The sequence below is a fragment of the Sylvia atricapilla genome, chromosome 14, assembly GCF_009819655.1.
Source record: "Sylvia atricapilla isolate bSylAtr1 chromosome 14, bSylAtr1.pri, whole genome shotgun sequence".
Taxonomy (NCBI): domain Eukaryota; kingdom Metazoa; phylum Chordata; class Aves; order Passeriformes; family Sylviidae; genus Sylvia; species Sylvia atricapilla.
The window spans coordinates 11323963-11345380 of record NC_089153.1 but is presented as its reverse complement, the minus strand read 5'-3'; the positions used below and the strand labels follow the sequence as shown (position 1 = coordinate 11345380).

Below are 21418 nucleotides of genomic sequence, written 5' to 3'. Positions count from 1 at the left end.
CATGGGTAGTGGACACAATGTCCCTCACTGCCACACAAAGGCTTCTCCATCAGAGAAGCTGCCATTGGCACCTTCTCCTGCAGTCAGAGCAACCTCACATACCCGTGTCTGGTGCCACACTCTCCTCACCCACCTGTGTCTGGTGCCACACTCTGTAGCCAGTCAGGAGATGTAGCTGGGAAAGCTGCAAAGCAATACCAGCCTAATTATTGCTACTACTAGGAATAAATGTTTTGGCACAGCAGAGAGCAGAGGGACCAGGCTGTTTGCTCAACAGCAGCTAAGATGAGAAACAGCATTGGAAAGCTGCAATTATAAAAATGCTCACCAGTGATTTCCAAACCACCCTCAAGCAGATTAAATGAAAAAGCAACTTCTCAGTACCAACATGCGTGTAAATATGCTCAAAGGATCAAAAGGTGAGAGTGTTTGAGCTTCTCATCCTCACATCTCTTACCTCAGATTTTTTTCTTCTGTTGAAACTCATTAGTGTTATGGAGCCGAGCTGCTTCTCAGCTCTGTTTTTGAAATTACCACACAGCAAGTACAGAAGTGAAGGTGGCTCCAGCATTCATTAAAGCTGATGGAGAAAGTTGAGTCCAGGAGGTCCCAGCCTGCTCTTCCTCCTCCACACCTGTCCCTCCCTTCTCAGGAAAATGCTGGGGTTCAAGTGATGCTTGTCCTCACTGCTCTGCTGTAATTTAAATTTCTCTCCATGTGACTATTTATGATTCTAATGCCTAACAAGTCTTGTGCCAACTGCATGTATCACTGCTTTTGACAGAGGAAACAAATAAAATCCTTCCATCCAGTTGTTGTTTCCATTCTGCATTCCACAGGGGATTTTTAGTGCTGGGCTTATCCACAGCACATGGGCTGTGACTTGCCATTCAAACACCTTCTCACTCTACCAGGTCACCAAAGGCCTTCACACCTCACCCCTTCAGCAGCTGCTGCCCAGGACTGTGATTCCTTCTCAGCTGCCACATAATCCTGCAGGTCTCTACATCCCTGAAACCCATCACCTTTTCTCTCCAGAGCAGAGGCACAGCAGCAGATGAGAGCCACAACCCAGGGCACACTGGGGAAAGCCTCCAACTCCTCCAATGTAGGGCTGGGGGCAGGTTGTGGGGGCTGGGGTGGTGGCAGGGTTGGGCTCAGAGCTGGGGACATTTAAAAACACAGTGTCAGTTCCAGGTTTGCTCAGCAGCAGCTGTTATGTGCCCATGGAGCACCAGGAGATTGGAGTTGGGTTTGGAGCAAAGAAACTTTGGAGCAAACTGCCTCTTTCTGCAGAATACTTTTTCTTTAGTGAAAGCTGAGATTCTACTCAAGCAACTGGGTTTGGCAAGAGGAGCCAAAGCTGCTAAGATGCAGCAAAGATGGGGCCAAAGAGACATGAGCAAATTGAGGTCATAGAAGTGGCAAGGCAGGGGAGGGAGGAGGGAAATTTAGGGTTTGTGGTGCCAGTGAGAGAGCAGGACAGCTCCCAGCAGGAAAGGGATGCTGGGTGGCAGGGCCAGGAGCCCCAGGCTGAGGAATTCCAGCTGTGCAGTAGAAGCTCTGACAGGTAAAAGAAGAAATGCTGGTTTAATGCTGCAAGATGGAGGCAGCAGATAGGGAAGGTTGTTTCTATTCAGGTTCACTTAAATCCCGTTTTGAAAAGCACAGTCCTCACCTTCTCCACCATCAGTTCTGTTGGAAATGACCATGTTGGTCCTTGTGAAATCACTGCAGAATTAAATATGCACCAGTTCCCTGGATGAGGCACTTCTGCAGCTACACAACATCACCCACCACCTGCAGATGTGCTTTGGGCTGGTTCAGGGAGGGAATGGGGATCACTCCCCTGTCACAACCTCTCTGCCCCCCAGCTGCTGAGGGAGCCTGCAGTCCTACTAAAGGAAAAAAAAATTGGATGCTGTTGGGTGGGATAATGTGGTCTGTAGTTACACAGCACTTCTCTCCCCGTCCACCCCATGGATGCACACTGGGGCCATCAGAAAATGCTCTCCCTCTCTCCCTCTCTGCAGAACAGCCCCTGAGGAATCACTGGTCAGGGTAAGCCTGTAGAAGTTGCTGCCTGTTCAGAAGTGCTACCAGACAAGAAAGAAAACCTTATTGAGGAATGTAGGTCACAGAGAGAGATAAAAGCTGTGCTGCTTCCATGGCCAATCTCATGGCAGGCTCTGCATTTGAAGTCACCAGCAGAAAAATCTCATTTATTGAGATCATCAGAACTGCCAAAGGGATTTGGATTAATTTGAATGGGGAATTGGTATCCAAATCCCACCGGCAGCTTTCAGTCTCAGACTTTACACCCAGCTCACAAGCAAACTGTGAGCTAACATGGCAATTTTGCTTGCATGATCATGCAGCCTCTTCCTGCTGCAAACAGTAAATGCATTTGGACACAGAGAATCATGACCAGAATTTACAAACCAGAGATGGCAAGGCAGAAAGAAAACTGTCCCACTCTTTGCTCAGATTCTTGTCTTTTAGATGACAGACATACCCATCAGCTGAAACCAAAGATGAGGGAGCAGCAGCTCCACGAGCCTGTCTCTGGTGATCAGACCTGTGCAGTGCAGGAGCTGGTCAGAAGCTCCTCCAGCACAGGGAGCCTCACCCACCCAGGAGGGGCCTTTCTGTGCCCACACAGACATCTCTTGAGAGATGCTGATAAACAACCCAAAATCTGAGCCAGTGCAGACAAGGATATGACATGAATGGGGCTCTATCAACCAGGGATTGTCATGTGAGAGACAAGGGGAACAGATCGAGGGGAGATGCTGGAGGGGTGTGAGCAAGGTTAGCAAAATCAGTTTCTAAAAAGGTCTTTAACTTTGAAGTTAGGACTGAAGCAGCTATTTTTGATTTCAGAAAAAAATCCAACTCTTAAAGCTCCAAGGAAACCTTAAAGCTCACACCTTTTAAGGAGATCAGACCGGAGCCCAGGGCAAAACCAGGATGCCTCAGCTGACAGCAGGGGCTCTGTGGGTGGTGCTTCAGGCTTTCCTCCTGCCCTTAAGTGCCTGCATTTGGACCTAATTCCTCATTGAGGGCATATTTTAATTAACTTTCAGACTTCCTAAGTGCAGACTAACTTCATTTATCATGGTGCAGAATGAAGTTAAACTGCATTTAGTGATAAGCAGGAATCCCTTAGCTTTGAATGAAACCTTGACTGAACCATCAGCACTGTGATTAATGGCAAAGTGTTTTGTGTTTTCCATTTGCAGCTGTAACCATGGGCAGAAGAAAGCTCTGAAATGATGTCTGAAAGCTTTGCTGCTTGTGTTTAAAGAGTCAGAATGTACAGGCACAGCTCTCTGCTTTGCTCACCAGGACCCACACGTGGTTTTGTGGCTGGCATCACTTATGTGGGGCACAGTTGACAGCAGGGATGACCCCTGAAGTACCACATCACGGGCCTGTGGCCTTTCCCCATGCTCAGGGATTGTCAAGTATAATCTAATTTGCTTGACACGAGCTAGAGCTGATGCAAAATACATGTTGTGTAAATAGAGAGATATTTTTCCTGGTAATTGCAGCCTTCCTGGAATTAATGGTCCTGGAGGCAATGCTTCCTAGGACTGTTGCAAAGAGCTGTAGGAAAACTGGGCATTTTTAGAATACCAGCTTGTTGCTCCATAAAGTTTGACCAAATGCCATTTAAATCAAAGGGAGCCTTTAAGTGCTTTGAAATGGGCTTGTAATGGGAATAATTTTCTGCTGCATTTAAAGCATAGATTTCTAATAGCAGCTGATGAGGAAAATCAAATTATTAGTTTATTTATTTGCGTGTATTAGCATTGTATCAACCGTTTCTCATCTTTGCTTTTAAATCAACCTAGCTGCAAGCCCATCAGCCTGCAGTGAGCTTAGCAAAACCCGTGTGCAAACCACAAGGCTTTATCTGCCTGTGCCTCACACACCTGCAGTGGCTTTGTCCCTCAGGATCAGCAAATCCCTGCTCTGCAGAGCGGGTGGTCACGCGTGGTGAGAGCAGGAGGAGCCAGCAGGGACACTGCCACATCTCATCTGGCAGCACAATGTCACATTTGCAAGTCATCTGTGCTCAGCTGAACGTTTTGTTGTTTTTTCCTGGACGGCGAGAATGTGGGAGAGAAAATGGTTTGTGCCAGAGGGCTGCTCTCTAAAACTCTCTGAAAGGAGGCTGTGGCCAGGTGGGTGTTGGTCTCTTCTCCCAGGTAACAAGTGGCAGGACCAGAGGAAATGGCCTCAAGTTGTGCTAGGAGAGGTTTACATTAAGTACTGGGAAAAATTTCTGGATGGGTTGTCAAGCCCTGGAATGGGCTGCCAGGGGGAATGGTGGAATGAATCACTGTCCCTGGAAGTGTTAAAAGAACACATAGGTGTGGCACTTGGGAACGTGGTTTAGCAGTGGGTTTGGCAGTGCTGTGCTGAAGTCAGTGATCTTAGAGGGCTTTTCCAACCTTAATTATTTTATTTTATGTTTTTATGTTCTTCCAACTCACTCAGTGAGCACTGGCTGAGCTCCACTAGCTCAGCTTCAGAGCAGGCAGATGCCACATCTCAAGTGTCCAGGCCCCAGAACAATTACACAAGAAATACCAAATTTGCTCCAGATGTTCTTCACATTCCCCCTCAGGTCATGCTACAGAAGCATCAAAAACTGCTCAGAATAAATTGTTTTGGCTGACAAATGCCCTTCATGGTTGTACAGCAGTGCCAGCCTCCCACCAGGCCCTGCTGAGCTGTGTAAATGCCCAGAGTGGCCATCCCTGGCTGGCTGAGCCTACAAGCCACTGCAGCCTCATGGTGGGATGAGCTGGGAGCTTCACATTGAGGCTGATTTGCACAAAGGCCAAAGGAACTGAGCAGCGTCTTTTCTCACAGAGCCAGCTGTGGAGAACTGTTTTTTAGGGGATGCAAATACAAGCACAGACCTGATCATGCCCAGTTTTGAATTCAAAACCAACCAAATCCTACTCCAGACTCCAGTTTAGGACAGATGGGTGTCTAACAACTGGCGCTGTCTGCTGGTGAGAAGGGTTTGGTGGTACAAATGTTGCAGGTGAGTTCCTGCTCCTGCCCAGAAGAGCTGATAGGGATGGGTCAGAGTGGCTGCAGCTTGGACTCTGCTGCTGCTCCCAGCCTGGTTCAGTCCCAGCCCTCTCCAAAACATCACTACACGTGCTCCTTCAGGCACTACAAGGTGACAAAGCTCAGGCAGGCTGTGGTGACATTTGAGCTGCTCAGTCAATGCTCAGCTGGGGTGTGAGGCATCCCCAGCCCTCCAGGGATGGTGACATCCCTGCCTCAGATGCCAAATTCTGTGTTGACCCTCCGTGCTGCCTCTGCTCAAACCTGGCTTGCTGGAACAAGGGAACACAGACAGAAAACAACACAGCCTTTTTTGCTGTGCAGGGTCAGCTCCTGGAATTAATTGCTGAGGATGTCAACAAGATAAAATTCAGCAGGATTCAAGAGAGGATTAGACAGTCCTGTGATCAGGAACGTTTGTGCAATGCTAAGTGGGTCAAAGAAACACAAGAGAAATTAAGTGGTGTGCTTCCCTGAAGGGCTGAGCTGGTACCAGCTGGGTTTAGAACAGATTCCTCCCCACCTCCCCTTCCCAGTCTTTTTATAGCAACAAGCAAATAGCAGGATCTATTGCAAAGTGTCTTCTCTTCCCTTGGAATAATAAAGCACTGCCTGCTTAGGAAGTCCTCGAGACCAAAGTGACAACTGATCCATGCTACAGCACCCAGCAAAACCAGCCCCTTGTCAGTCTAGAGGCAGAAAAGGAAAGTTTTCTTCCTCTGCTGTCTCTAAGCTTCAGATCAAGAAGGGAACGAACTGCACAATAAACTGGCTGCAGATGAGCTGCTTGTGTCTCCACCCTGAAACTTACTAAGTGTAATTAACCAAATTAATTATATAACTACAACAGTGCTAACCAGAAAAACATGTGGGGTAAATAGCTGGATGCAGAAGCCAGCAGTGGTATTATAGGGAAGTGTCAGGAGGATAATGGGAGTGATGGTTTCCACCACCAAAGAGAGAAGAAGAGACTGGGTCTTGCAACAAGGAAAAAGAGGAGCAAAATCCTCAGGATTTGAGAACAGACTTCACTCTCCAGGTTGGCAGATTCTGCACCAGGTGCTCCAAGGTGGGACTTGCCATGGAGGTAGAAGGTGGAGGCTGGGGCACCCAGTATAACCTTTTACTAGATTTTATTTTTCAGTAGAAAGATGCTGACAAACATCCATAATCTCTGCACATTTTTCTGACACATAAAAGTGCTCCTGGCACAATTGGCCAGCAGGCACAAGGCACTGCATGTGACAGCAAGGGCAGTGCAGCTGCTCTGAGCACATCAGTTCACTTCCTTACACTTCACTCTCTTCAACAACAGGATTCTGAGAGAAAAGCCTTGCTGAGGCTATTGCTGGCAACAGAAAATTACCTGGGTATCTCAGACAGGCAGCAGAAATCTTTGGATTCTGCACCCAAAGATGAAGCCTCCTTCCTACAGTCCATTGCAAATGATACAGGCTAGAATGGAAAACATGCCAGCATTTAAACATCACCTCATTAGGCTTGGCAAAGTTTGTGATGTCCCTTGTATTCAAAATTTTCATAGTATCATAGAATGGTTTGGACCTTAAAGATCATTTTATTCCAACCCCTTGCCATGCCACCTTGCACTAGACCAGGTTTCTCCAAGCCCCATCCAGCCTGACCTTGAATATTTCCAGGGATGGAGCAGCCACAGCTTCTCTGGGAATCTTTGCCAGGGCCTCACAGGGAAGAATTTCTTCCTAATATCCAATATAACCCTGCCCTCTGTCAGTTCAAAGCCACTCACTTTTGTATTTGCTGCCAAAATTGACAAAGAAACAAACTCTTCCCAACCCCCTCTACCACATTTATTTGCATCTAATACTAATTCTAGCAATTTAATTTCAAAAGGAAATTCAAAATGCTTTTATTCTTTCCCTTTTCCCTGTTCTTCCAGAAGCAGCAATGGCTAATATGTCCTGTCCCACTTTGTCAGACTCTGAAATCTGTGGGGGCTGTGAGCACCTGGCTATCAAACCAAACATTGTAATTAGCCTTTATTAGAATCCTTCCTTCCTCATCAGAAGGCATCAAGCACCACATTTACACCGTAGTTTGTCACACGTTTGGTTTTTTTTAGGGAAGTGTTTTTTGATTGGATCACAATAAAACAGTTGGACTCCTGGATTTTACTGCTCCTGGTACAAGACTCACACCCTGACCCACACATGGCCCCAAGGTCTCTCAGCTCCTTTGTACTTCAACAAACACAGACTTACAAATCAGAACCTTTGCAGATGTCTTTAAGAAGTCACTGCTCTCAGAACCTCGTACAGAGTGTTCCAGACCAGCAGCACAGCGCTTCTAAAACCCCTGTGAAAACAAAGCACTGCACCACACGCACTCCTCCTCCTGGGGACAGGAGGCCACCAACCCACCCGACAGACTGAGGGCACATTGCTCATCCTGCTGTGGAGAGGAGCTCCTGGCAGGACAAGGCCATGGCTCTGAATCCCCCTCAGAGCATTTGATCTGCCTGAATGCAGAGCAGTTTTACCCTTGCTAAAGTCCCTCAGCTCATGGGATGGGATTCTCACCTGCAGGACAAGAGGGAGTAGAACCAATCCCAGAGTCCAAGTTGGACACTGCAGGTGTGACCTGCTCCACCACCCAGACACCCAGGGCCTTCAGCTAGCTACTGGCTTTTGGAATTATTCCTGCTTTCTGTAGAATGGGAATTCATTCCTACAGAGGGGATGAAGATTCATAGGATTAGCCAAACATAAGAAAAACAGTAATAATAATAAATATATATATATAAACACCCACATGTTCCAGATCAAGCAAAGAATCACAGAGGTAAAAGAGGAACATGTGTTGCAGTGCCAGGTGGTTCTTTCTCTTTATTCATTTCACCAGTTCCTGCAGGACATGAGTAATACACAGACAAATGTAAGGGAAAGGCTGACTGACTCCTGAGGATGATGTAACAAGTTGAAACTGCAGTTTTCACACCGTCAAATTGAAAGCTTAATTAAATTGTACAGTCACGCCAGAGACTTGGCACTGGACCCAGCAAAAACGCAAACTCTGTTCAGTGGAGAGTGAATCCTGTGTTGGGTGCCACAGGTCAGACATCTGCCTGCAGGGCCCTGGGGGTTAGGACAGGTCCCAGGGAACAAAGGCTGTTCCCCGTGGTACCTTTATTTTTCTGTACTCCTGTTCGCCCAGTGAAAGCCCAGCGGACTCAATGGAATATTTCCTGTTGGCTGTTTTGGGCCAAGACCCAAACTCCTACCTTTTGTTCATTTCCCTCCTCATTGATCTGTGGATAAATGATTCCTGAGGGAGAAAATGTTACACAGGTCTGTCCCAATCCTTCCTGTAGTCTATTACCTCAACTTACAGCACAAATACTCCTAGTTTACTACCTTCAAGCATCAGCAGGCATAGCCCCACTTACACAGGGGTACAGCCTCTCAGAGAACAGCTAAGGCACTAACAATTTTCAGCTGCCTCACACACCAACTTAAAACACTGCAAAGGACATGAAAATAATAAATTGGTGAAGTCAGAAACTGAAAATCAAAGAGCAGTTGAAGGAAAAGCATGTTTGATTTGGGCAATGCATGTAGAGCTTTATTTAGTATAGTTTATCTTATTCACTGGAAAACTGCCCAGCCTTTAACCCAGCACTGCCCAGCCCACCACATCCCCGGGTACCACAGCTAAACAGCTTTTAAATCCCTGCAGGGATGGCCACTGCACCAGTTCTCTGGGAAGCCTATTCCAATGCTTAACAACCCTTTCCATGGAGAAGTTTTCTAGGGAAATCTACTATCCAATCTAAACTTTTCCTGACAGACCATTTCCTCTTGTCCCGTTGCTGCTTACCTGGGAGAAGAGAACAACCCCCAGCTGACTGCTTCCAGAGAGCTGAACCGTGGGATGAGGTTTCCCCAGTTTTCAGAGTTATTAACCAAGGTAAATATTCACCATCTCCATTTGGAGTCCTTTGCACAGTAACCTGTAATTCATCTTCCTGAGCCTGTTCAGCCTTTCAGCAGCTGTTCCACGGCTGGCAGCACATGACCCCCATGATGCACATGAGGACACAAGTGTGGCAAGGACTCGGTTCCCAGCATCCCACCACGCTGCCCATGGAGCATTCTCACAAGCCACTGGAGCCTGGCATGTTCCCAGGGACCAGCAAACTGCAGAGAAAACTTAAACTAGAAACCAACCAACCAACCAACCAACAGTGTAGCCTCATCAAGTGACCGATGTGTTACTTAAATCTCTGTGGTCACTAAAACCCAAAAGAAGGGTATGTATGTTTTTATTTTCTGTCATGTGTGCTTTTTTACAGTAAACATCTAGCATTTTTAAATAAATCAGTACTGTCCACTGATACACTAGGGAGATTTAACCAAAATGTACCGTCTTACCTTTTAAAAAACTGATAATCTGCGAGAACACTAGGCTTATTTTGGAATAAGAATATACTCAAGTGTACCGAAGATCTCTAGAAATAGTTTAATTAAATTTACTGCTTTCCATACAGAGTAAGGGAACATTTAGAGAGTAAACCATTACTGCCTTTGGGTTAGGAAGGGAGGATGAAAGGCAAGAAAAGAAGCAGAGCACTCACCATTAGTGAAGTAAGGCTTCTCCCAAGAGGTCACTTCATCTACCTGGCATAGTCTTGTCTTTTCCACTTACCTTTTTCTCTTTGGGCTCAATTCCACAGGTTTTAAGGTTCCTCTGCTTCACCAGTGCCAGTAGAAAAGACAAGCTACACTGTCAACTGCTTTGATTTGGGAGATTCTTACCCCAGAAGGCCCAAATCCAACTTTTTCTATCACTGAAGAGCCAGTGGACACGGGGTATGAAGGACCAGTAACCAGAGCCTGTCCAGAGAGATTGTGTAGTCAATTCTATTAAACCCAGTTATTTTACTGCAAGTTAAGCAAAGACAAGATTTCTTTGACCTGGCTGAGGACGACAGGACAGAGACTTAGCTCAGTCCTTTGCCTTTGAGGGAGATATTCTATTTTCTCTCTGACAAGAACACTGGCCTTTGTTAATTTTGGCAGTTTCCCTACAAAACGCTCTCCCCAAACTTGCATGTCAGGTTTGCAGGTACTATTTAAGAGCTTGTCAGCTCCAATCTGGAACCATGTAACAACATGCACTTAGCTGAAAACATAACGTTAAGTAGGTTAATGCAGCAAGGGAAGGCTCTACTGAATGATTCTGTCACTGAGGACCATGTCGGTCCTTCTCATTCCCATCAAGACAGCTAGATTTATAAAACCAGTATTAATTGGCACGGATGTTACCAAACCAACTGCTGCCACGAGAAAATGTTTATCCCTGGGCCTGAATTCCCACAAATACTCTTCAGAATAATTCTACAAGCCACGCTTTGTGCACGGCACTGAAATAGGTTCAGGCTGTGTGCAGCTGAAGTCTGTGTTTCCCACTCCATCTAGTGGCAATCCTGCAAATGTCTTAACATGGGAATTAACATCTCACCCAAGGGACAAAAGTAAAGAGAAATCATAGCTAGGCCTGCAAGGGACCCATCACACTGCTGGGGACTTACAGCTGCTTCAAGAGAGCACGTTTTAAACCTACAAACAAGCTGAACATCCTGGGGCCTGTGGCATTTATGGGAACACCATAGTTCATTTATTTCATAGCAAAGCAGCACCAACATACAGAACATGGGCTCTGAGAGGTATTGGGTGCTTCAGTGCTCCACACTCACACAGGTGTGCTCAGGTGTCTGATGTTTCCTGCTGCCAGTGGTGGGAACACCACACCAATGTGGTGAGGCTGCACCATTACAGACCCTGAGACAGAGGCACCCGCAGAGAAAGAACAAGGTATGAAAATACACCAGTGACAAGAGTTTACTGAATCTCATTTCTGAAAAGGAAGTTGAAAAAATCTTCACTTTGTTTCCCTCCCATAGTTAATTGAGTATTTGAATCTCGTCCTGCTGTCAGACCCCAAGTCTACTTTGTGCTTCCGGAGCAGTAAGAGGAAGGAAGGAATGGGGTCTATGACTTGAGACAAAACCTCCACTGCACAATTGACCTTACAGACTGACCTGGAAGGTCAGAGGATGGCCAGTTATGAAGACAAGGGGTTGAGCTCTGAGTAGGTTTGGACAGGGCTCTCCACAAACACTGGAGGCATTTCTGATCATGCCTTGACTTTGCAATCCAAACCCAACTGACTGGAGGAGATTTCTGGTGCACAGATCTCAAAAACAACAGGAAGAACAGCAAGGTCTTTCTGGGATTAACAATTTCCTTATGCTTCCATTATACTCTTCATATACTTCACTCACTTTAGCCATAACTCTTGAGGAAGAGCTTTACAAATCAAGTTAAAATATGAATTAGACTTCAAGAATGTTTGAAACAGATACTGGATTTATTGGTCAGCTATGAGTAGGAAAATACATTGGTAAAGAAAAAGAAGACCCTGTATATAAATATAATACTAACTAGTTAAAATTTGACCAAGAAGAAAGTTCCACTGAAGAGAACAGTAAAAGCCCTTGTTTACCATCAGACCATATTCAGTTTCCCATTTATCTTATTGAAGAGCTGCCTATAGACAAATGCAACATTCTTTGAGCTTAGTGCAGATAATGTGCTGGTTTTTGTTACATGAATGGTAAACAAGAGTTAGTCCAGTGCATTACACATTATACAGAAGTACTGTGAATAAAGACTAAGATATTCTATTTTAGACACTACTTAAACATACCAAGACACTTAAGAGTTACAAATTTATGCAACCAAAAGAAAAGAATAGCAGTTAACATACTAAAAAATACTGTGTCCGGCTGGATGAGAAAGGCTTTGCTACTGAAGCGGTTAACTGAACTTTTCAAAGGTTTACAGTGTAATTAGTTTTCTTTTTCCCCCTCCCCCACAACGGTGTTGCAATTATTTTGTCTTTCATACAGGTTTTGCATGGTTGAAAAAGCAAAGCATAAGCTATTTTCTAAGCCTGCTATTAAAAAAAAAAACAACCAAAAAACAAACCTTGAGATATTTGCTGAAGTTACACCAAAGATGCATACAATGTTCTTAAAATCAGTTCAGTCAAATGCTAGCCAAATTTACCTTTAATTTAAAGCTGCTAAAAGGACAAAATAATTACAACACACACCAATTTATATGCTCTTCCCTCCCTACTTGTGTTATGTTAAAAGCAGTAACTCATGGTATTAGTCTTGTACTCTAAACAATTGTTTTAGTTAAAGGTGTAGTTCAATTTACACTTTGACACCCAGAATTCTTGGTAAATGTAAATAAAACTAGACAAGATATGGCAGAGTGTACTTTAAGTGGAAAAAAGCCTGGTCTTACCTAAATAAATCCTTACAATCCCAAGGATGTTCTGTGACTTTTGCTATATGTGCTTTTACAACAAGAACACTGAAGGTACATTATGGCAACACCCAAAACCACCTCGAATAAAAATATTGCAAATAACCACTTCATGTTAAAAACTATGAAGCAAACATTTTGATTTTGTGAAGACACGGTTTATTGCCTTATTCTATGTTATAGCTGGAAATTGAGACTTTTGAGTTAGATTTGTTTGACACAAGAATGTATTTTCTTTGAAAGATTGTTTGACAAAGTTTTCTCAGCTTTGTTTTGGTGCCATCTGGTCTTTTCCTATTTTCAAAACATTTCTCCTTCCTTCCTTCAGCCCCCGAGTCACAGCTGCAGTCCAGTTAAAACCCAGTGAAGTCAAAGGAGTGTCTTCAATGGATTCAGAGGGTTTTCAATCAGGACCTGATGGACTACTATAAAAGCTGGAGGAAATGGTTATTCAAATGGACCCTTAGACCATAAGGTGACTAAGCAGGAACAGTTGTGTCTCCAAAAGCACAAGGGGCCATATTTTCACATGCTGTCATAAATTCAAATATTTTTTAAGACTAAGCAATAGAGGAGAACACATACTGGATAAAGCTCAAACCTTTAGAATCTAACAAGTGCACTCAAGCTCCAGCATCTATTAAAGTAAATTATCCCCCTCTAAAAAAATACAAAATGAGTAAGTGCTTCCCTTCCCCTTCCGTAAAGCTTTCTGGACTCCTTACACAATCCAGATATCAGAAAACAAAAATAGTTTGCTTAGTCTGACAAGCTAAATTGGCTCATCATTTCTGGAAATTGTCATGATGTACATTACCAAGACATCATTAAGGAAACATGAGTAAAACACCTTTTATTCACACTTTACAAAAAAACCCCAAAAAACAAACAGAAAAAAAATAACACTACGCATTAAATCTACTACAGCAATACTACCAGCATTTCAATGTACTGATTATAAACTGGACATGTTTGGTGTTTTTACAACTAAAACCAAAACAAGATAACCCCAAGAGATCAGGTCCCAGACAAGGATTCAAGATCAAAATTTCTCATATTGAAATTTTAAAATGTACATTTTACACACCCGAACTGTTTGCAATTTTTACTTTCAGCTTAAAACAGAACGGTTTGAGCACACTTGTGTGCTGACTACTTTTCAATAAAATTTTGAATCATTATTACCAATTCATTCTCTAATATATAAAAAATTCATAATATTTAGAAAGTTTTCTCTTAATGCTCAGTGTCCTTTTGCTTCCCTGCCCGCAGCTGAAACAAAAGCTGTTTAAGACCAAGCTCTATCTCCATTATTAATTTTTTTTTTGTATTTATTTTTCAAGTTGTATTAGTCTAAGGAGATGATGAATTCTCCCTTTTAGGATACAAATAGACAAGTTAAATTCATAAGCTGTTACATACTTGGCTTCATGACACAAATGGCACTGAGGGTACACTACAACTTCGGTCTTGCTTGACACTTTAAAATAAGACTTGGTCACTTTAAAATATGATCTGAAGAATTGTCTTTGGGACCTTCACTGAAGATGCATTTATTTTACACTGCTTCATTAATAGAAAATGTAGGGCTAGGTTTTTATCTTCAAGGAATTATACTTTCAGAAACTGAGGAACACACAAACGAAAGAGAATCCACATGATAGTAACTCTTAGTGGGAACAACGGCACTGTGCAATGACACTGAAAGAAGCAGTGCATGGGCATTAGAAGCTAGAAACTGTGTACCCATAACCTGAACATGTTCCAAAGTGTGATATTCAATGCTTCACAAAGGAAAAAAAGATGCCACAGCTTATACAAAAGTATCTTCATAAAATTTTCACAAGTGTTAACATTATTTAAAAAAATAAAAGAGGATGCACAGGATCTCTCTGCATGCACAGGCAGTGCTAGTTGAGAACAAATTTAAGCAGGCACAGTGGAGATAGGACAAATATTTAAAACAGAAATGAAGAAGCTGTACACAAGTATCCCTAGATTTTACTTCAAAAGTTAGAGATGAGAAAAATGTCTGAGTGTGAACACATCAGCAATAACTTTCAATCCATACAGGTCTACTTATATTCACTGCTCAGCTTATCTGTTCTGCAAGAACTCTATGCCTCTCTCTTTTTTTTTTTTTTATCAGAAATAGAATGTACTTCGTTAACTCCGTAAGATACTAAGATTTTATACGTTTGGATTTTGAAAGCAACGTTCTCAATTGAACATAAAAAGTAGTATAAAAGGGCTAACAAAACCCTAACAGTGCAAATCATTAGCAGAGAAAACCTGTGACAACCTCTTTTACACGCTGGCCTTTATAACACATGAAAACAGATAAAAATTTAGCCTTAGTTTACAATACAATCATTTTCCAAATCTGATTTTTCTTTTTTTTTTTAAAGTACAAAATCTCATAAATCAGGTTTTCTGTTGTTCATATACAATCAATAAAGGCTAAATTCAAATTCTATATTTTACAAACAAGTCTGAAAAAGGAGGGAGTGAAGTACGGAGAATGTTCTGTGGATGTTCCTACTGGCCTCAAAAAAGTAGTGCTACAGATAACTGTGCAAAGAGAATACACTGTATAACAATTCCCTATTTCAAGGCATGAAAATGTCAGGTTGGAGAAAAGAAACAGGAAGGTTAACTGTAACGTATTAAAGAAAGGTGCAAATGCACCAATCGCTGTGGAACAGTATACAAAGTATATTGGGCTCAGAATTGTGTCTGTTGATAGCACCTGGCTTTTACTATGTCTTTAGCAAATAATTAGATTTAAGATTAAGATTATTAAGAAAAAAAATCCCTGTTGGCCATACCTCACTCCTCTATATTCAGATTTTACAATTGTACAAGTTAGATTGAGGTTGCCCTCTAAAATGTATTTGACTACCTCCTGCCAGGGAGATGGATTCCATTTACAGGAGGCAGGAAAGGCAGCAAAAGCTCCAGTTGTGCAAAAAGTGAGAAGTGGTCAGAAGGGATGAGTGGATGTGGACAACCACTTATATTGTTCTCTATTAACCAATGATGATCCAAAGGTCCAAGAATGCCAAGTATGTTTAGCTGAGGTTTGGAGTAGAAGATGTAATCAATAATACCCTAAAACAAAAGGGAGAAAAAAGATTATTGTTAGTATTTGTTCTTGTCTCAAGTTATTATTCCAAACAAGAGGTGAGCTCAGTGTTACAAGTAATGAAATATCCCATTCCTTCCCTATAGCACTTCATAATTGAGGAGATTTCTTCTTCCTATATCCAGTGGGATACTCAATATAGATTAGGAAAACAAAAGAAAAGGCCACCCTTTATCACTTCTGCTATGCTTTTGTGGGTTTCAATTTCCAGCCTCCTACAGAGCTTCAGATCACATTTTGCTGATTTTGAAGAGGAAAGAAAAATCTTCGTTTTCCCTGGGCAACAGAGAACTGAGAATTTTCCAGAGCAACATGGATTATTTCCTTGCACTTGACAGCTTAAGTGCCCCTGTCATTTAGCTTGGAGTATCAAAATACAAACTCTCGCTGTTTACAGGGAAGGTTAAGAGCATCCAACTCTTGTAAAGCTATTGCAAGTTATTAAGAAGAATGAGATAGCTTCTAGGAGACTGAAGTGATGGGAATTCTAATTTGCTATGTTTAAAGTATAAACATTGTGAACTTAGCTACTTATATAACAACTTTATAGAACAAATCACATTCGTTACACTTGAAAATGGAAAACTTCTCCAAAACATAAGCAAGTCCTTACCTTGAAGTCAAATGTGTAATTTGTATAAGGCATTAGACCATTCTCATAGGCACTCTTCAACTTGAAACCATGTGTAATTCTTCCATTTGTTGTCCCATTTTTTCCATTGCAGCTGAAGTTAGTAAGACTTTCATTGTATCTCAGTTCCTTAAAATCTTTGTGGTTTGTTTCCACTCCACCAGTGCTCAAGTACTCAACAACACCTGTGAGGAGACACAATACAAACACGAAGGGATAAGCAAACACTCAGCAAATAAGTGTGTGTAGGTACTTGAAGTCAGACACACAACTTTAGGCTTTATATAACCAAAATCTTAACAATACACAGTACAATCAACAGTAGTTCTTTTAAAATACTGCAGGGCAATGTGTGTCAAGAGCAAATGTCACCTAGAACAAAGAGACATGTTTTGACTAGAAAAAATAATAAGGGATACATTGGAAAGGGGAAGATGAAACATATCAGAAGTAAATTTCTATCAGTGCTAGTTACTGGCTGCCTCTTCCTCCTTTTATGCTCAGGTCCTGCTATGTTCTTCAATGTTCTTCAGCTAAAGTGTTGCAAAAAAGCCGACTTCTGAAACCATACTTCAAAAGAAGTTAGGGACTGCAAAGCCAAATTGATTAGATTTGTGTCAGAGAAAATTGATTGTGCCTCTATTTCAGAATAGCTGTGTTAAAGTTCTAGAAGGTAAAAGAAGCTGTTAAGTTGTTCTGAAGACACAACCAGACACATGAACTGGTCACTGCAATCACCACTAGTGATACCAGCCTCTGGGATCAAAAAGAATCCCATTTCCATTACTGCTGAGCAATAACTGCTCCTTAAAACCCAAACAGATGTGGAGAGCTGCCAAGATGAAGCCAGAAGTAAGGGGACCAGGAATGGAGATGATTAATTTGAACAACCAGCAGTAAGAAGGAAGGTCAGCTTTTGAGTACAGCACTTCAGCTGGGTACCTGAGCAAGCAAAGTGCAGTCACAGAATGTGTTCTTTTCTTGCACTTTATAAAGGTGCCACCAAGTCAAGAAACAAAGTTTCATGTTAGTTAACAGCTCTGGAAAGTCCCCTTCTGAAGGGGATGTACTGAATTTTAAAAGTTTTAAAACATGGCAGAAAATAGTTCTATGGTAGCAAATTTAAAGCTAAAAAATGATCTTTAAACACTTAAAATTAAGAAAACCAAATTATCAGCAACACAATCATGTTTCCAGTTATTTTTGGAAGGCATTTTAAACTACAGCAACGAAGTGTGAACCAAATCGGAAATGCTTCTGAAAGACCAGACACAGCTCTACTACAGCACAGGCAATAAGGTCACTCACAAAGGGAACAATTCTCTCTCCTCCTCCTCTCTCCTACCTTCTCTCCCCTCCTCTTCCCTTAGCATGTCTAGAGCTTATATTATCAAACAATGCATTCTCTAAATTGAAAAACTTAAAATTGTTACACACTTGAAAGAGTCTAAAGAATAAGAAATAGAACTCTTACCAGAGTCTGGTAGAGAATTGAGATCTGCACACAGTACAAGTGGAATGGTTCCAAGTTCTCCCGAAACACCAGGTTTGAGACTACGAGAAGCTTTATCAATAATGTTCTTTACCTCGGACAGGAACATCATAGTCTGAACCAGCTTCACATCAGAATAATCTGGGTCCCAATGCATATGTGCATTAGCTACAAGAACTAGCTGCTTTTCCATCCCAAGATGTGGCTTTCCAGCTAAAATTTAAAATCAGTTATTTATTTAAAATCAGTCAGCGACAGAAAACACTATTAGAGAAATTTAAACAAAATGCTTAAGGGAACAAAAAATTAAAATCCCAGTATGACTTCAAGAGCATTAACATAATTTGAAGGAAGAGGGTCAGATAACTCCTCTTACATTTAACAAGTGTTTTAGTTGATACAAAGCATTAGGAATGATATTTCACATTCAAGACCACTAACAGACTATCTTGTTACACGTAATGCTTTTGTATTCACTTAAAATTAACATAAATAACAGATAATCCTAATTACAGGCAAATAATGTTTTTCTAAAAAATTACAGCAGCTTTCCCTGGGCTATGATAGCACACATATCTTACTAGGCAGCAAGCTCTGAATTCTAAGTTATCCACAATTTAAGTTACCCCTCTTCCTGGAAGTGTTTCTTAAAAGGCTTGTTTGCTACAATCTGAATTAATAAAATATCATTTAAATGAACATAACACAGGCTGAGTAGCTTCCCACTGTGATACTTATAAAGCCAATTTACATTCCCTAAATTAAGAATGACAGGGCAGAACAAACAGGTTGTATAAGCATGACAGTGAAGAAAATAAAGTTAAAATTATGGAGATACACGATCTAGAAACACAGCTAACATCACCTGATTCTTTGGTACTTGCATATGATTTAAAAAGAAATCCCCAAAAACCAACCAACAAAATCACTCAAACTCAAATTTTTATATCTTTTTTTCCTTAAAAATACAAGTGGGGGAAAAAAACAACCTCATCATTTAAAGCAATATGACTTTCCCCCAGAATCCTCTTTAGAAATAAATTTTTCTGAACATACGATCTGCAAAGCCAAATTCACCTGCAGAACTTAGTGTCTCTTGTTTATTACAACAAGAGTAATTTGTTTTTATTTACAAAATACCATCTATTTAAAAAAGAAATGAGAAGGGACTTACATGACATTTCTATCAATTCCTTTCGCAGTTCTAACAGAACAGCGACTCCAATGTTATCTTTTGTCATAACTCTGTTCAGCATTGCCTCTGAACCTTCTGAATTTGCCATTGCCAGTTGATTGAACTCAACAGTATGCTTTTGAACCAAAGTAAATCTGAAAGAAAAACATACGCAATTTTTTTCAGCGGCCAGATACAGTCGGAAATGTTATCAATAATTCTCCTTCTAATTAAAGCTCAAACACATTGATGATGTGAAAACCTCAGCCAGTCACATCATCTCATAAAACCCTAAATTGAAATCAAGTGACAGAGTTTTCCTAACTATTTTCATGTAGTATATAGTACCTTAGTTACAATTAAAAGATTTTGTTCAGAAACAGAGAGGTATTTTAAAAAGGTCATGCTTGTTTCTAACTCTGCATCTGTTCCTAGTTCAAATATTGAGACTTAACAGAGAGGGACTAAATAATTTTCCAAGCCACTAGGTAGCAAACCTGGCACCTACACTGACTTGTGGATACACAGGAATGGAAGCAGGAAGGGACATTATTACCATGACATCCAAAGTTGCACAAGAGCAATATGACACAACCCCCAAGTGCTGAAGCTCTTAAATGATTTGGGTTTATTTTACTGAAGTGTGCAGTGATACCTTCTCATCTGCTTTACCAAAGTCTAATGTATCAAAAAGTCAATGTCATCTGAGGCCTTATTTCAGCAGTTTGGGGGATTATAAATTCCTTTACTCAAAAAGCCAAAAGGCAAGAAAATCTGCCTCATTTTTCATTATTTCCTTCATTTTCTATTATTATCACCTAATGGCTGGGACACCCACACTCAACAAGTGAAGGATAATTTAGTGAACTCCCAACCAGCACTGCTCAAACAGAACAAAATCTCATTCAACTCAATATTTCAAGGTTACATTTTTTATTGCTAGTTCCACACAGAATGATCTCTCTCATATAAACCAGTCTTTCCAGGGATAGGAATGCTCAGTATGAAACCCTGCCTGGCTACAAAAGGACAGTTAAAGGCCAACTGTTTGAACTATAGACCAACCTGAGAAATTATGTAAAAGACATATTTTACATTAAAAATGTAAATGTAAAATTATGTGAGGGCAACAGAAGGCACATCAAACCACACTACTCACTTTTCTGTTTTGAAAAATATTGCACAACCATCAACATGTTTTCTTTCCTGTTCTGACATTGTCCTAGCTCTAGATTTTGGACTGAAGAATCCATTATAGCCACGTTCTTTCAATTCTACCAGGAAAAAACTGTAGTACTGCTCTGTTTCAACCTCCTGTAAAGTTAAGAAAGCACAGCATGAACATTCTATTAGCAAAATATAGAAGACAGATACTATTTAGACTCTTCAGAAGTGTAAATCACTTTCAAATTAGATTTAAGGGGAAAAAAATCTAAGAATTAAGTACATCAGAGAATGCAAATTCAAGAGCAATATCCCTATTTTAAGAAAATAGAAATGAATTTCTGTAATCCCTGGAGTTATGATTATCTCAAGCCTCTTATTTGAAAATGTGTCAATTACAGCCCCACATACACACACAGGCACAAAGACACCCCCATGAACATTGCTTTGATCAGGGGCTGCTGGTTCCCATTCCAACTGCGGGGGCTGAGAGCCTTCTTTTGATGTCAACCAACAAATAATGTTCTAAACATCACTTCTTTTTCTTTTGTTTGCAAAAGAAGGTTTTGAAAACAGACCGTTTACTATAAATACACTTAATGTGAAGAAACCAGTACATGGGAAGAGGGAAGGAGAAGAAATAACGTATTTATTTTTTACCTGCAGACTTATGATGTCAGCATTGCAGCTCAGTATTTCCTGCATAATGGCTTTTTTTCTGTATTCCCAGTTCAAGGCCCAGGATGGACAATAGCCATACAGCTGCCGTGTGGCGTATTTGTCACAGAGGACGTTGTAGCACATGACAGAGAACAAGGCTGCAGAACAATAATTTTACTTACACACTGATAGATTAAAAAAAAATACAATTATCTTCCTGACTTTTGTCTTCTGCGAATTTATCAATTCACGCTTCATTTGTTTCAACCAAAACACAGCATGTGTTAAAAAATGCTAAAAAAATTGCTAGCTCTTCTAGGAAGACAAATTACATGTTTGGACTTATGGCAGCTGTCTTCTAGCATTTAATTAGGAAACAAACACCCCCCTTTATATGGTTAACACAGTGAAGAGCAGAAAAACGTGGTTTATACGAAGTACTGTAAAAAACCCCAAACAAAGTACGCTTATTTGAACACTTGCATTTGCCAGCTACACAAAGGTCTGCAGCCTACAATTAGGTTCTTTTAAATCTACCTTAATTATGGCCATCACAAACCGTAACAGATCCACAGGCAGGCTGAGGATCCTTTCCCACAAAGAAAAAGTGTAGGATAATTAACCCCTCAAATATTTCCACCTCAAAAAGGCATTCAGGCATAGGACAAGAAGTATCCCTTCTCTG

The 21418-nt window shown here is 41.3% G+C and overlaps 1 protein-coding gene across 4 annotated transcripts in view; it reads right to left on the bottom strand.

Annotated features, from left to right (window-relative positions):
- Window positions 1-11480: 11480 nt before the first annotated feature.
- Window positions 11481-21418, bottom strand: part of CNOT6 (CCR4-NOT transcription complex subunit 6) — a 32664-nt gene continuing 22726 nt past the window's right edge. For all 4 annotated transcript variants that reach the window (XM_066329110.1, XM_066329109.1, XM_066329107.1 and 1 more), the window contains 6 exons: window positions 20734-20891; window positions 20069-20223; window positions 18910-19064; window positions 17718-17948; window positions 16226-16428; window positions 11481-15578 (listed from right to left, as the gene is read on the bottom strand). In XM_066329110.1, coding sequence (XP_066185207.1) covers window positions 15366-15578; window positions 16226-16428; window positions 17718-17948; window positions 18910-19064; window positions 20069-20223; window positions 20734-20891 — 1115 coding nt within the window. In that variant the 3' untranslated portion in view covers window positions 11481-15365. The remainder of the gene's footprint in view (window positions 15579-16225; window positions 16429-17717; window positions 17949-18909; window positions 19065-20068; window positions 20224-20733; window positions 20892-21418) is intronic.